Consider the following 14,723-nt stretch of genomic DNA (forward strand, 5'->3'; position numbering starts at 1 on the left):
CACTGTATTGGATCATAATCCGTTTATAGTGAGAGGTAAAAGCAAACTATTGAATTGATAATTGCACATTGACCAAAAAACTGCACATCGATCCGCCGAAGATGACTCGCGATGTCGCCTATAGGAGCATATTCGGAATATGAATATCATTGACACAATGTAACCTGCTGGCCAATGACATGTAGCCCGCTACTTGTTACCTTTCTCGCTGCCAATGCTCCGCTGATGGTCGCGGGTCGGACCGTTCGAGAATAAAAAACGGTAATTGTTTATTTTTGCTGTGTTAAGCTTTGCGTCATCGAGATCAACCACATCGCTACATCTTTGTTCATGCATGGTTTATGTTTGTTTACATGTCTGCACAATATTAAATTGGCAACATTTTGATATCCAATAGCCTACTGATGACGCGACTACTGTATACTCCGCTGTGAACGCACATGCAGCATTTTTATGACCTACGTAGCCAAAAGCGCACATATTCGCAATGTATTGTAGCCTAAAGTGGTGAGATGGCACCCCCCATTGGCTATTGAAATATGTTTTTGGCAACTTGTTATCCTCTCTCAATTGTGTGTCCATCTATATCAGAGGCATCTTGCTTTCTGCCATTCAATATTCCTCTCAAAAATGTTTTCATAATCTTATCAAAGACTGAATTTCTCCCTGTACACATGCAGAGTAGTCCCAGACGTGATCTTCACCCTCCAGTGATATGAGAAGAAGCCAGAGAAGTGCATGATGATGCTCCAGGACATAAGCTGGCTGTGTCTGGTGGGGCTCTTCCTCGCCTCCCTGCTGATCGTGTTGGCCTGGCTGGTCCAGTACTCTCTGGCTGTACTGCGTCTCAAGAGCCCCAAGTCAGCGACCCCGAACAGGGGGGACACATTCTGGCAGCTCCCCTTCACTCTGTCACATCAGACACAGGCTGGAGGGGTGTGGGGGTCCCTGCTCAAGCTGAGGTTTGGCCAGGATGGGGGGACAGCCTCAGAGGCTGGGGTCAAGGGCCTACTCACCTCGCTGTTCAACTTCAAGTCTTTCCGGGAACACTGGCAGAGAGCTTGGGTCCGGGCACTCAATGAGCAAGCTTGCAGGCATGGGGTAAGTTGTTATATTTGTTGGCTGTTGCTGATAAAAGGCTATTGTTCTTCAGTACAATAGTGTGAGCTTGAGGACTCCATGTCTGAGTTACTCATATGCATTGTCAAGCATTTTTTTTGTGGTTTACAGATCTGTGCATTTAAGCTCACAGACTTATTTCTTATTGAGAATATGTACAGCAATACAAAGTTTGCACACACTTGCTTTTTACAGTTACTGTTGAACATTGCAGTAGCAATTTACATTAAGATACAGGGAATTCTATCTGTATCCGCAAGTAATTTGTCCATGTGTGTGTGCATTCCTACGTTCTGTGTCCATATTTGCTGGCAGTATGTGTAGACACACAGGCAGGGCTACTTATCATTGGAGGTGTGGGAGTTGGAGTGTCACGATAAACAGGACTGAAGCAGGTTCTTGTGTAACAGCACTGAATCAATACACACATGAAAGGGATAGAGACTATCCCACCCAACTCAGCCAAGTATGAACATCAATGCCTTATATTTATCCCCTGTGGTAACACATTACTTAGTGAGTTATAAATCAAGGAAAGGGAAGAGAAGGCAACACTAGTCTTTGAAGAATGCCTTCATATGCTCTGCACATTTATACTTGAATGCTCAAGATGCACCATCCATTTGGGAGCTTCTAATTTTTTGAGTAATTTTTTGAGTAATGCATAACAATTATATATACGATTTTCATGCATAAGCCCATGGCTGTGTGATTTCTCGTCATAGACTCTTCTGTCTATCCCTGACTGTGGTTAATCCTGTGTTTGAGGCCGACTGCAGTCTCTAAAGGTCTTTTTCCTTTATTTAAATACTTCCTTTGATGTGTGTGTATCAAAGTCACTGCTGAGACTGCCCCATGGGCAATGAAATCCTCTACCACCCCCCCCCCCCCCCCCCCCCCCCCCACACACTGCTACTCCCCAGAGTGAAAGAGGACACTTCCAAGAGCTCCGGCACCCTGCTCCCATTATGACCTACAAGGCTTATCAAACCATCGTTGGAACAAACAGCCTATTCCTCTTTAGTCCAATCTAGGAGGTTGCCTGATTAGGCCGATGACCACTCCACAACAATAGTATCCTGGAGCAAGAATGATATTGTGTACTGTAGGAAAAATATTGAGGCAGCTTTACATTCTTGCAGAATGTGTCACTTCATACCTTCCGCACTGCCTTATTTAACATAATTACTGTAGCACAATTTGATTAAAAGGGTTGGATCCTGTTTTATTTCCAAATAAAAAAAAGCATGTATTGACACACTATTTCCATTCTGTCTCTTGCCAATAGCAGTGCTAGTTCAGCAACCTAGATAGAACCACATTGTCAGGGATTTCAGAACACAGCAACATTCTTAATTCTAAATTCCACAATCAGTAAATACAACCGGGGCAGAGGAAACGGATAGAAGCTGTTTACCCGTGTGGTGTTTAATTTGTGAGCTGTGGCCAAAAGCCAAGACTAGTAGAGCCACCTAATGTTCCTCGTCGCTAAATATCTCATTATTTAATTAATAACTCATTACAACACCTGGTCTCAATGGCATAGTCTGTGTGGTTGGAATACCATAGTGTGTCGGCATCCTCATTACAACAGGTGACTTGAAGTTGTCTTTATTACATTCAGGCAGTTAATACGTCTCCTTTGTTGTGGAAGGTATGCATTGTGTTACCCACTAACCCCACTATAACCTATAACCCCTAGGCAACACCGCTCCATAATCAACTTCCTTTTCACACTATGCTATTGTTGAGCATGATGTGGTAACATTGTTTGTGCCAGATATCTCTGGTTGTCTTTTTTTCCTTCTCTCACCTCTCATACTCAAATACACCTGACCTGAAAAACCTGCCGGTGGGGTTGCACATTGCTGTGGTACGGCAAGTGTTAGGTAGCCACTGAGCCACATCACGCTCTTGTTCCCACACACAAGCACCTGCCACCTGCCAGGCATGTTGCCGTGGCCACTCGAAAATGGACACCTTCGACAACAACCCAAACCATGGTGTCTGCGACTCACGTTCAGCACTGACCTACGTATCATCATGATTATGTTTCTGCATTGGGCAAAATATGACCTCAGCTGGGAGGAAAAGAGGACCTAGAAGAAAGGGCATCAGTGTCATTACTCAGGGATTGAGAAACATGAATCCGTTATTACATTAACCCCAAGTGCTGCCCTGGCATCATGCATGACTGTAGTAATGAGATGATATACCACACATGGCATACAATACTTCCATAATGATATAAGAGCAGCTTCAAGACAGCTATTCATACATTATACAGTATTGTTATGATCATATCCTTCAGATAAACAGGACATAGTAGTTGTTCACTATATCCCCCAATGAAAATAGTGACATACTCACATGAACACACTACCAGGGAATTACTTTATTTGGTTTACTGTAAAAGTACTACATCTCTGGCTATACTCCCCACACACACCACACCACACCACGCCAAGGGGTGGCGGTAGCCTAGAGGTTAGAGAGGCTGGCTAGCAATCGGAAGGTTGCTGGTTCGATCCCTGCCTCAGGAGGGAGCTGCATGTGAGCAGGCGACTGGAGGGGCGCTGGCATCATATCTAAGGTGCCTACCACTGCTGTTTTTCCTTTGAGCAAGGCACTTAACCCCTAATTGCTCCAGGGGTGCTGCTGACTATGGCTGACCCTGTGCCTAGAGTAAAAAAAAATCAATTTCGCTGTACTCTGTGCAATGACAAAAAGGTTGAATCTAATCTACTGGGTAATGTCTGGCCCCGTGCACAAACAAATCCTAGACACATGTCAAGATTTGAAAGGTTTAGATGGGTTTTAGAAATAAAATTCAAAGAGCAAGGTGGAGTCGTCACTATCTTGTTTATACCTATCTAATCCTTACAGATATACACACGTGTCTAGGGTGTAGGGGCTAGGATCTGTCTCCTCTATGGCCTTGTCCTGACCTTTGTGAATCTCTGCATGGTGCTCGGTTGTGTCAGCCTGCCATATTAACTCCCATCCCAGACATACAGCTACTGTGAGGCTATGAGGACTGACAGCACAGAAGTGAGGAGGTCAGAGGCAGGAGTGTGCGTGGGTGCGTGAGACACCCGACGGCTGACACCCGAGAGTCTGATACAGTGTGACGGTTCCGTCCGTCCGTCCGTCCCCCTCCCACACTCTCCTAAAGTTGAAGATGTTTGAACAGAAAATTAGAACGCCTTAATAGACCTGCAAACAACATACCACAGTACCATTTCAATCAGATTACCCATGTTCTTGTGGTGAGGGTCAGACAGGGGATCTGATGTGTTTATTCCTATGTATTCCCGAGAGAAGAATATACATGAATATTTGTTTTATGATCATATTGGACTTATGATGTAAAGGACATTGTGACTTGCTCGTCATTTATATTAGTTACAGTATCAATCACCACCAGTATGAAACATCACAGGCATGTGCCCACCAGGGAGAGTGTTAGGACATGATGTTGGAACATGTGTTACAGATGTGTTCTCCCACCATGTTTGTGTCCAGTCCACCTCCGGTTGGTGGTAATGATGATGTAGGGTCACTAAGCAGATTTCCCCCTCTCTCTCTCACTCTCTCTCTCTCTCTCTCTCTCTCTCTCTCTCTCTCTCTCTCTCTCTCTCTCTCTCTCTCTCTCTCTCTCGTAATCCAAGGATTTGGCGTTAGGCCTCAGCACAGCTGGTTATGTGTGATCATGTCAACAGAAGGATGTCCTCTGAGAGCACATACATATGTGTATGTATGCATACATAGACAAACACACACACACACACACACACACACACGCACGCGCACATTAGATAATGTAAATCTGTTCGCTCTTACAATATAAACCACCTCTATTGATTAACACAGACATATACAGACACGTCTGGCTAATGTGTAAACCTACACATGCTCCCACTCACCCACGAGTAAGAACAGGACCATATGTGCACTGTCAGATGACACAGCTCTTACGAGCTGATTCAACAGCATCATTCTCCAGACTAATGCACAGTGAATAGAGTCTCACAAACAGAGTAGATACACTTACACTTAAGAGGAGGCTGAGCATGCATTATTACCCTCTATTCTGCTGTAGATGTTTACTACTGTATGTGTGTTTGCACCTCGGGGCAGCATTTTGGAAGCCACTAATATGTGCCATTTAGCTGATGCCTTTATCTAAGTGACTTACATTGCAGTGAGTGCATACATCTTTCAGTATACATGGTCCCAGTGGGAATTAAACCCACAACATAAGCGTTGTTACTCGCTATGCTCTACCAACTGAGCCACAGATGACCCCCCCCCCCCTGCCACAGAGAAGCTGTGTTCTTATCCGAGTGTGATGTGTGGTGTGCATGACTCATTTACGGTAATTAACCAGAGGGGATGTATCTGCAGAAGTGACATTGCAGATACATAGAATGTATAGCCATTTGGATGTCAGAAATCAGGCTGGAATGGTACACGAAGAAAGACTCAATTAATACATAGGACAGGGCTAGAATTATAACACTTGCATTGCCTCTGGAACACTCACTGGTTGTTCTAAAGGCAGTCACTGTGGGAGCCGCAGGATTGAGCATCATTATACATCTGGAGGAAAGAAGGCTTCTTGTTAATGGGCTTGCAGACCTGCAATTATAAATTGGCCTTGAGTTAGTCAGCAGTCTCTTCCTACCTCTCTGTGCCTGGTGCTTTGTTGGACAATAGGCTAAATGCTTATTGTTTCTGTTTTACTCGAGAGACAGCTGCCCTCAATCTTATTCCTTCATTTCCCTTTCACAGAATATGTTACCTTTGTGTGTGCATCCTCTGTGATTTAATGTTGCATACACAAATAGGTCTAGGCTGTAAATATAGAATAGACACAGTGAGTCATCATGGGGTAGGTATCCATTGAAACTTCATTTGCTGACTGTAGGACACCATGAAGTATTTCCCTGTTGTCTATGCTTTCCTTCTCAGTTGGTAATGTTTAATTACCGTTTTGTGTTGGGAGGCTGACAGGGGCCAACTTGAGTTTGAGTGTAGTAAAGATGGATATTTCTAGTTACTCCAGAATCCAGATGCTCTTCAGAGTGTATTAGGCACCCAGCCTTAGAGGGCTCAGGATACTGACAAACATAAAGTGACACCATGACTGTCCTTAGGGTGGTCTTTTTCCAGAAATCCCCCCTCTAGATACACTCACTATGGTGGATTAGAAGGACACCACAGTACCCTGTGTGTGTGTGTGTGTGTGTGTGTGTGTGTGTGTGTGTGTGTGTGTGTGAAAAAAAGCACACACAATATTAAAAAACATACATATAAAATCACAGTCCACAAAGTCAACAACTTATTTCCATGGTGGCAAGTTTGCTTGGCAAGATTGACAATGGTACACATTTTACTGTGTGATTATGAATCTGGATATGGATGTAGCCTCCAGTGGTGTAATAGACATGACAACGATTATGATTCATCTGCACCTGGTCTTAGCTTTGTGATTAAGCCAATTGATAATTGGATCTGCAATGAGGTTGGCAGGAAAACACACAACATCCTGGATTGCCCACATATTATTTGTTGTTTTGTTCTGTCAAATTTAAACTCAAAGGCCATTTATAGATATACATAATGTTAATGGTCATATTAGCTTTTACAGTAAGGCTCAATTTTCTGCATTTACACAACTGTGTGTGTGCAATTTCAGCTTGTAGTATTTTCAAATCATAACATCAAGATTGGCAAAATACTGTGCACTGAGGTGGTAGGCTTTATTTGAGTTCTGGTTCGATATAAGTTTTGTTAATTACATTTTGTTACGGTATTGACCGACTGCTATATTTTGTCATATTATATATCATAAACATACAAATTCACTTATTTGTCTGATCTATGAGTTTAACACTCACACTTACATTGATTCCAGTTTCTGGGTGTTCCAGACAGACCCAGGGCACACAAAAGAGGTGATCAGGTCCTTATGACAATGCAAATGCAAGCACTTGAGCGGAGGAACTGGTCTCCATTGTCTCAGGTGTAGAATGAGCTGGTCTCCATTGTCTCAGGTGTAGAATGATTACTTAAGCTGATTTGCTCAGTGGGACCACTCCCTCCAGTTCCTGTGCCTCAAAGGTCATTTAAATATATACAATCTTAACACACTGAAACATTTACAATGTATATGTTATCCCCCAAAGGGATACACACCATATCAATATCCCTTGGAATTAAAAGTAAATGACGTTAAGAAGCTTCTACCAAACACTGAATTGACCTCTTGGCCAGGGGAAATGTTTGTTAGGCCGGTTTTTGTTTTATGTAAATTAAGTGGCCATAGCTCATACTGAAGGCAAATTACCATCTATAGTCATGCAAAATGGTATGAAGCTGGTGGTCGAGCCACACTGTGCAATCAAAATCGCATTTTGCACTGCACAGTGGAACTCCGGGTGACTGAGCACAAACTCCAGTACTCACAGTAGGCTAGATGGCTTAGTCGTGTGACTGCAGTCTTGCTGCTGCGTGATGTACTGTACGAATGCAGCAGCAATTCTGTCTCTCTGCACTCAGGTTGGCAACCTCTCTCTCTCCCAACCCATCTCTCCACACATTTACCCAGACACACACACACACACACACACACACACACAACCACATAGCCGCACTCACACTTTAGTCTGCACCGTCACACACACAGACACACACGCACAGTCTCTACTCTGCACCGTCACCACTTCTGTCTGGTCCCATCAGTTATGTTTGATGGAATTTGGACTTGGATGATGGGGTGTTACATATGCCCTGTAAATAAAGGATTTTGACCACTCCTGAGCCAGTTAAAGCTACTTATGATACAGAGCTGCTAATCCTTTGGCACAGGCACAGAGCGGGAGAGAATCAGAGAGATTCCACAAGGGTCCCTCAATCATTGCGCTTGCCTGTGGTACCAGTCATTTTGGCAAAGTATTTGACAAACAAGAACAGCATGACTGCTGGAGCTACCACTGTTTGTTTGACTATTGATTTGGGTTGTTGTGTCATGGAGACCAGAGACTGGGATGGTGTATGCCGTCATTCACATGCACTTGGGGATAGCCTTGCACATTCTGTGCTGAAGCCACTGCAGTCCTGACCTTTCACATTACACATCATTTGATGTTATTTCAAAGCCTGCAGTATTCTTAGTGCTACTGTGACTTGTAAGTTCTCATTTTTTAGGCATCCTAGCTCATGAGGGTGAATATTGACCCAAGCGTATTATGTATTATCACAGTGAGCGCTGCAAGGAAGAGTTCGTATTTTTCACCCACCAGCCACAATGTGTGGCAGCTACATACTTTGCGTAATTGTCTTATGGCACTATATGCATCTGGTTTCTTTCTCTCATAAATCTGGTAGTTAATATCTGGAAGTTGTTGAATTGGCAGGAAACTGTTGGATGTCCACCATTTCCTGTTTCTGACTTCTGTTATTGATTGCATTGTATGTATGTGCAAACTGTTCTTTCTTGCTCCTTGTCATTTTTACACCCATTTGTTAATGTGACCTAAAAATAAACAATTATCTGTACTGTATAAAACAGAATTCTCAAAATACATGAGAGCCTGAGAGCTTTTAGAGTGATATTTGACTACGAGAAAGGCTCAGATTTATTTGTATTTCACAGAGTGAAAGGAGCAATGAAGTCTCATCAGCTAATAGGTTTAAGCAGCCTGACTGGCAGGCCAACTTTCACATAATCTGTATCATGCTGATGGGATTGCCTAAACATTTCACCCTCTTGTGTTAAATTCTCTAGGCTGGACTGATGTAAAATGGTATGTTTGTCTTCTCTTCCTCAGAGCTCAATCCAGATAACCTTCGACAACAGTCTCCTGCTCTCTGCCTCTGCCAACATAGATAGTGTGACCTGCACAGACCAATCAGCTCACAGTATGGTGAGTAAGGTTACTTTTGACACAGCCACCAAACAGTCATGGTTTGTCTTTTGAGTTACACATGCCAGCAACTCTATGATCTACTGTAATCACAAGACAGACCTCTCGTGGTTCCATAGACATTTTTTTTCTAGGACATTCTAATCACTGACTTCTCCCACCCATCTCCAGGTTTTACAGTGTAATTGTGCAGTTGACACAGTAACATTTCCAGTGACTGTCACTCAGCAATCACCTGCAGCCGTTTCCATGAATACCTACCAGATCACTGTAGAGTCGCCACTGGCCCAGGTATAACACAACACACCATTACCATATTGAATTGGTAAATGTTCATGTGTGCCTCCCAAAACAGTGACAACTTTCACTTCAATCAATTGTTTTAGTGGGTGAATGACACTGATTCTCATGTAATCAACGCTCTCTCCAAAACAAGTATTAGAACCTTAACTACACCATGAAGCTGAACTGTATAGGCCTACTAAATGTAACAGCTGTGTCATGTGTTTCAATCACCCTTTTTAACCTCCTCACTACCCTCCATTCCTCCCTCAGCTGGTGGTGTGTCTGGAGGAGGTGGAGGAGGAGGGTCTGCTGGTGTCCTGGACCGTGGCCCAGCAGCCTTCACTCTCCCTGACCGTGGCCCCTCGCAGGCTCCAGAGACAGGTGAGACACCGGACAGGTCTTACTAACCCCCGGCATTCTCAATTGTTAACTGATGAATTTGTTGGGTGATAATTGTGCCTGATTGTGTGCCTGACTCTGGTGGATGGTGTTTCCTTCTCAGGACAGCGACGCAGAGGTTGATTTGAAGATGATCGGGGAGCTGGTGGAGGACACTATCTACAGCACTCAACCAGCCATGATCCTCAACCTCAGAGCCTGTGTGTCCAGCCCCGCAGTAAGAAACGCTCTCTTCTCCCTGATATTTGAATACAGATTTCGAACGTTAACACATGAATGCAGAATGATCTCTAATTAATTTCACCTCTTATTCTCCCCCAGTTCCCCCGAGAGCGTCTTCTTGGGGGTTTGAACCCCCCATCCCAGAGGATCCCCATCCGCAGGCTGCTGCTCCGCCAGCTCAGTGCTACGGGCCTCAGGGGAGGTCAGCTTTCACCATCAGCCACCATCTTATCCCATGAACTGTCTGTCCACTGCAGCTCCAGGGCTCCAATGCTGATGACTGGTGTTCTTCTGCAGGTCACTCATCCGGTTCACGTGAGATGTGCTGCGCCCTCTGTCTGGACCAGCCCTCCACAGAGAGGAGGACCCGCTTCCTGCCTGCTCCCTCCAGGCCTGTCGCCTCGCTGGACTGGAACCAAGACATCACACTGTAAGTTACAGCTTCGACAGCGTACTGTAGTTGAATTAGTCCATTTCCATCAGGTCAAATCTCATAGATAAACATGCTTATGACTTAATGTCTTATGACATTCACACACCCAGTTGTTCTACTGTGTGTTTTGCAGGGACCTGGGCCCGGAAACCAAAGAGCTGAGAGTGAGACTGCTGGAGCGGAGCAGCAAGGGGGAACGTAAGGCACTTGTGTATACGAGGCAGTTATCTGCTATATACCATAGATTGGCAATGACACAGCAAAGTCAGTCAGAGTAAAGAAAGCACAATTTGTTCTCTCAGCAGTAATGTGCTTAGCTCCCATGTGTTCCTTTCTCTGGCAGAATTCTTGCCTGGCCATGCCTCTTTAGCCTTGGATGTCCTTCGTAGAGCTCCTACCGGACAGCATGTGGTGTCAGTCAGCTCAGGCCATGGGCTGGCACCCTCTGCTACTGTCTCCTTGGAGGTGAGTGTAATGTGAACTGTTGAACTGCAGTTCAAGTGGGAATGTGTAAACAGTCTGTAATAGCACAAATGCTCCTTCAAGTATATTCAAATATGAGTTGTTATATCTGTTTCCTCATTTATTGTATATGACTCCATATTATTAGTGATGATTTGTCTCCCCCTACAGGTTCTGTACCTGGAGGCAGGGGATCCCCGTGGCAGCCATAATGCAACACCCCTTTGTACTTCTCTCACTCCAACCAAGAAGGTGGATGTGGATCGCACCGTCATGCCAGATGGCACTATCGTCACCACTGTCACTACCATCCAGTCACGACCCAAACACAACCGGAAACTAGGTCTGTGTGAGCATGAATATAGAAGGGATGGACAGAGTGCTGTTATGACAACGCAGACAGGGATACTGATAGTGATTAGGTGAAAACAATGTGAAAGTGACTCATCCTTCCTCGTCCTATCTCTGTGCTGACTCAGGTGACTCTCCCTCGCGGTCCCCATCCAAACTGGAGGTGACAGAGAAAGGACAAATGATCCTCTCTGATGGCCTCCATAGCAGGGCCAGCAGGGCCAGCTCTAGCTCCACTCCAAGCTGTGAGTGCTGTCATGCGTTTACCCGACAGAGGCACAATAATAAGTGCTATATAAGAGTGGCTCCACACCACAATATCTATAGCTCTCTCAATGTAATATACAGTATCATAACTACAGTAGTTTACCAACCAGATTGTGGTTTGTGTTGGTGTGTATTTTGTCCAGTGGACAGTCCTCTTTCCAATGGGCTGGACCCTGTTGCTGAGACGGCGATTCGGCAGCTGACAGAGTCCGCCAGCAAGGTAGTAAGGAGGACTCCGACCAAAAGGAGCACACTCATCATCTCTGGTGTATCGAAGGTCAGAGCCTAGAAGTGGTGTCCAAACACAGAGCTGCTCTTTGCAGCTTCGCAGCACTCTATATTCACTACACACTATTGACGTGGTTAGAATGATTGACTCATTACATCCATCAAGTGTTCATTAAACATGGGAAATCAAACTATTGTGTATTTGTGTGCATGTGCATTTTTTCCGTGATGCACCTCATACTGATTATCTTGTCTCCTGGCTATGGATGGTTCAGGTTCCCATCTCGGAAGATGACTCTGCTCTGTCGCTGGGCTACGCTGCGGCCATGGACGCTGCCCTGCAGGCCGGAGCCCCCAACCACTATGGTGCAGGGCATCATCAGGACCCAGAAGAGACCACCCCCTCTGATGTGTCAGAACGTCCTTCTGTGGATGATGTGGAGTCAGAGACCGGGTCCACTGGTGCAATGGAGACCCGCAGCCTCAAGGACCACAAAGGTGCCAGAGCCCTAGGCCTGCTCTAAGCTCATCCTGCTGTAGCTGGAGCCACAAAAAAAAAAAAAAAACTATTTCCAAGCATGTTCCAATTCAAAAGATAATGATGGGAGGAAATGAGAGGATTCAAATTGGTTATTATTTGCTTGTTGTCCAACTTTCAAACAATCAAATCCAATAATATTACTCCCATTTGTCTTCCAGTGGGCTTCCTCCGCAGCGGGACCAAGTTGCTTTTCCGTAGAAGAAACCGACAGAAGGACCCTAGCTTCAGCCAGTCACACGAGGATGTCTCCCATCTTGACAACAACTCTGCCTCTGCCACTGCCGGTGACCGCAAGAAGTCGGGCAGCTTCTCCCGACGCCTCATCAAACGCTTCTCTTTCCGTTCGTCCAAGTCGAAGGGCAAAGCTAGTGCCACCAACGGAGGGACAAGCACAGCGGAAAACTGACGGGCACAGGTGGGGTAGGAGGATGGACTGGTTGTAAGAGTGTAAGTCAGACCCCATCCACATGTCCTCTGTATTTAGCATCAAATGGGTAAGCTGACATGAATTCAGTTTTTGTAGGCAGTGCACCCCGGGTGGGTGGTCACATGTATGTCTTCAATGCTTTGGCCTACCTCTTTGAAGACTCTCCCTCTGGACAAGAAACACTCCACCAGAATGGAGGAAATTAGTCCTGAATCACACATTTTGGAAAAATGGTTTGCTCATTATTTTAAGAAATAGCCTCTGCTGCTTGATGGATTCAGAGAAGGAAGAAACTTGAATGGAATTAAATGTTGTATCCCTAATTGAGCACAAGAGGGCAGTAGAGGGAGAGTGTGGCCTCCCCAAATTATTTATGATGATTTTATTGGTTGCACTTTGGAACTTTATCTGATTGTTTACAGCACTTGAAAGCTTTTTCTTGTGTTAAGTGTATTGGTATGTGTATTGTTTGCACTCACACACAATGATTACCCTGTTCACCCTGAATACTGAGTCATGGTAGGTGCATTATGTAGAGACATGACCGTGTGGTTTCTTTCCTGTTTAGTTGTGTTGATTTAAAAAAAAAAAAAAACTTAGTGGAAGAACAAAATATCAACCCTTGTCTTAAGTTGGTGATAATGTTGACTTCAATAGTGGCTTATTCTTTTTATAATATTGTTCCTAATTGTGTCCTATACAGGAAGCAAAACAGGTATGCCTAGGCCTGTGTTTTCATTTGATTTTTTAGATCATTAAGTGGAATGTTAGGAGAATATTGCTATTTTAAAACCATAAACTGTTAATTTGTCTCTGCTTTGGCTATCAAATTTTAAGAAAAAACCTCACTCAACCAGCCTCTTTATAGTAATACTCTAGGGGTCAGACAGCAATAGTGACTGAGGACATGCAATACTTAAAAAGACAGACAGGATGCATATTGCTGTGGGTAGTTTAGTCCTTCCTACTTTCAGGGCAAATAGTACAGTTTAGTTAATTAAAACAGTTTCAGAATTTTCACAAAATGCTCAGACGGTTTTACAACTTTCCCTGTTGCAATGCAAGACTTTCCCAAGTTGCAGTCCTCCAGGACATATGCTCTACCTTTCACAGATACACATAATCAAAATGTAAAGATGTATATACATGAATGTTCTCATGCACATTATTATGTGCTTTTTGAGGAAAAAGAAAAATGAATCAGTGAGCTGCCACTCAATGTACATTCTGTTGATAATATACAGTATGTAGTGCTTGTGTATTTCAGAACAGCACAATGCATTACTTTGACTAGCTCTGAGTTTGTATTGTATCCCTACAGTATATTTGATGTTATAAGAAGGGAATGTGATACAATAGTAGAAAAGGGATCATTGTTGTTCCCTACCCACCTCCTCTATTCAGAGGAAGGACTTTATAATCATTGCATACTGTTTGCCAAGTACACTCACACAATCTGTATTTTTTGCCATAAAATAGCACAGGTAAAATTACGGTAGGTTGGTATGACTTCTTAAAAGTTCCAGCTTGTTTGGCATTTGAGACAGTCCTGGGCTGTCTTCTAAATTTGGTGTAGACCTTTGGTCTGATTGTCATGCGAAAAGCAGCAAAACAATTTAACTTTTGAATCGTAGAGATCCTTTCATATTTGGAGCATATGTCATGTTTAATTTATTTGAAATAAATTATTTTTTGGAAACTCACATTGTATTTGGTCATAAACGTGATTTATTTGCATGTGATTGAAGATGAATCACAAAAGCTAAAAAGGAACCCCGGATGTCTGTGGTCGGGGTAGGTAGACTGGGTGATGAGATCAGTAGCCTATATGGTCCAATTAGAATTTCTGCAATTTTCATAAATTATGGCGAAACCAGATCTACCCGTCCTGGTAATTAGAAATGGCTGTTCTGCCCACAAATGTCTGTGTAAAAGGGAACATTAGGAACCTATTAACTGGGGTGGGGTGGGGTGTTGATCATTGGAAGGTAGAGCTCAATGGGCTCTTTATCATGTGACTATTCCCCCCCCCCCCCCCCCCAGAGAGTGGGTGACGAT

The 14,723-nt window shown here is 44.0% G+C and overlaps 1 protein-coding gene across 1 annotated transcript; it reads left to right on the forward strand.

Annotated features, from left to right (window-relative positions):
- Positions 1 to 143: 143 nt before the first annotated feature.
- On the forward strand, positions 144 to 14,362 carry c2cd2l (c2cd2 like). Its single transcript, XM_080528776.1, has 15 exons — positions 144 to 261; positions 681 to 1,101; positions 8,955 to 9,050; positions 9,222 to 9,341; positions 9,606 to 9,716; positions 9,838 to 9,951; positions 10,056 to 10,158; positions 10,254 to 10,386; positions 10,523 to 10,587; positions 10,733 to 10,854; positions 11,023 to 11,200; positions 11,331 to 11,447; positions 11,613 to 11,746; positions 11,973 to 12,195; positions 12,397 to 14,362. The coding sequence occupies exons 2-15, from the start codon at positions 739 to 741 to the stop codon at positions 12,642 to 12,644; spliced, it is 2,127 nt and encodes a 708-aa protein (XP_080384902.1). The 5' UTR covers positions 144 to 261; positions 681 to 738; the 3' UTR covers positions 12,645 to 14,362.
- Positions 14,363 to 14,723: the final 361 nt, after the last annotated feature.

The sequence above is a fragment of the Nansenia antarctica genome (assembly GCF_963989245.1).
Source record: "Nansenia antarctica genome assembly, chromosome: 4".
Classification (NCBI taxonomy): Eukaryota; Metazoa; Chordata; class Actinopteri; order Argentiniformes; family Microstomatidae; genus Nansenia; species Nansenia antarctica.

What these genes read in the sequence shown, in the direction of transcription:
- c2cd2l (XM_080528776.1), top strand. Translation starts at nt 739, where the DNA reads ATGATGATGCTCCAGGACATAAGCTGGCTGTGTCTGGTGGGGCTCTTC. An exon ending in CTCGCAGGCTCCAGAGACAG is followed by an intron (nt 9,717 to 9,837) that starts GTGAGACACCGG and finishes TTTCCTTCTCAG; the next exon opens with GACAGCGACGCAGAGGTTGA. An exon ending in CCTGTGTGTCCAGCCCCGCA is followed by an intron (nt 9,952 to 10,055) that starts GTAAGAAACGCT and finishes ATTCTCCCCCAG; the next exon opens with TTCCCCCGAGAGCGTCTTCT.